The sequence below is a fragment of the Penaeus monodon genome, chromosome 21, assembly GCF_015228065.2.
Source record: "Penaeus monodon isolate SGIC_2016 chromosome 21, NSTDA_Pmon_1, whole genome shotgun sequence".
Classification (NCBI taxonomy): Eukaryota; Metazoa; Arthropoda; class Malacostraca; order Decapoda; family Penaeidae; genus Penaeus; species Penaeus monodon.
In genome coordinates this window covers 14,831,803-14,833,147 of record NC_051406.1, presented here as the reverse complement: position 1 = coordinate 14,833,147, position 1,345 = coordinate 14,831,803, and the positions used below count along the sequence as shown (strand labels likewise).

General features: G+C 31.5%; 1 protein-coding gene across 1 annotated transcript in view; it reads right to left on the bottom strand.

The window, feature by feature from the left end:
• Window positions 1–99, bottom strand: part of LOC119586582 — a gene marked incomplete at its 3' end in the record, with an annotated part of 8,947 nt that extends 8,848 nt beyond the window's left edge. Inside the window, 1 exon segment of the mRNA XM_037935332.1 lies at window positions 71–99. Within this exon segment, the coding sequence (XP_037791260.1) occupies window positions 71–99 (29 nt within the window).
• Between the last annotated feature and the right edge of the window lie 1,246 nt (window positions 100–1,345).

Genomic DNA, 1,345 nt, shown 5'->3' with positions numbered 1-1,345 from the left:
AACTATTGCCAAGGTAATCATAAGCTCATAAATTAAAGACATCCAACAATAATTTCACATGAGAACTGACCTAGGCAAATGTGCTACTCTGTATCCCATTGGTATTAATAAACAGCAACACTAAGGTTCGTCTTAAAAAAAAAAAAAATGAAGCCTAAGGTTTCTAACTAGAAATTCCATGTTCAGTTCAGTGAAGAGAGGCAGCAAAGTACTTAAAAACTTGTCACAGAACCACTGCAATACATCTCATTGTATTCCTTCTTCAATCTAGACAAAAGCAGAACTTGTTCCAGAGCACTGTTTGCAGTACACAGTTAGTTCACTGTAAAATTTCATATAGTGCCATCCTCTTATCTTCTTACTCAATGTTATGCAGCCCCAAAATACTTGCTGTATGTATATTACTTCAAAACTGAGGTTGCAATACAGGAATTCCTTATTCTAATAAAGGCACAATTTTCACTGATTAAATGGATAATTCAAATTGCACAAGAGATACAAAATGAGAAATACCTTAAAAAATATCACTTCAAAAGAGAAAGTAATGAAGGAAGAGGAAAAAGCAATAAAGATATGAAAAACATAGTTAAAAATGTTTACAACTGAAAATAAATCCCAGATAACTTAAAATGATCAGTCTTACTCAATGTGTAAATGATTTGTTACTTTCCAAATCTGACATCAATGACTTTCAGATAATTTCTCACATTAAAGGTAAATAAAAAGACCAATTAGTTTGCCTTGATGGTTTTCTGCCTAAGTTTATTTTTTGTGTGATTAATCTCTTTACAAAAAGTTCATGCCATATGAAAATGTATTAATTGTAAAGTTCAGAAATAGAGAACCTGTTATGTATCTTATCTAAAAGGTTATGCAAAGGATGTCTACTGTACATTAGAAAAAAATTATGATCCATGAATACAATCACAATAATAATCTCACTGCTAAACCAGTCTAGCTTGCTTTTTAATATCTCTTTGCCATATAAATTCTTAAAAATAACCATCATACAACATATTTCCTCACAGAGCAGAGTTTATGAGAAGTACATAACAAAGAACATAGACTCCTATAACTACTCCTAGTGTAACAACTGATGCTTACAGATAAAAAAGTTGATGTGTCATAGCATATAAGGAATGTCTGGCAACTGGACTCATAGGATATTTTTATTTAGATAAACACAAAATATTTAGTCACATTTTTAACCTGAGTTCACCTTCTGTTTTCATAGGTTATAAGGAATTCTATGACAGCAAAAAATTCAGACCTGTGAGTCCTTTGCCTAACAAATGACTGCTGAAAGCCCTAGTTCTTTGAAACACCACAAAAATGCAACACAGTT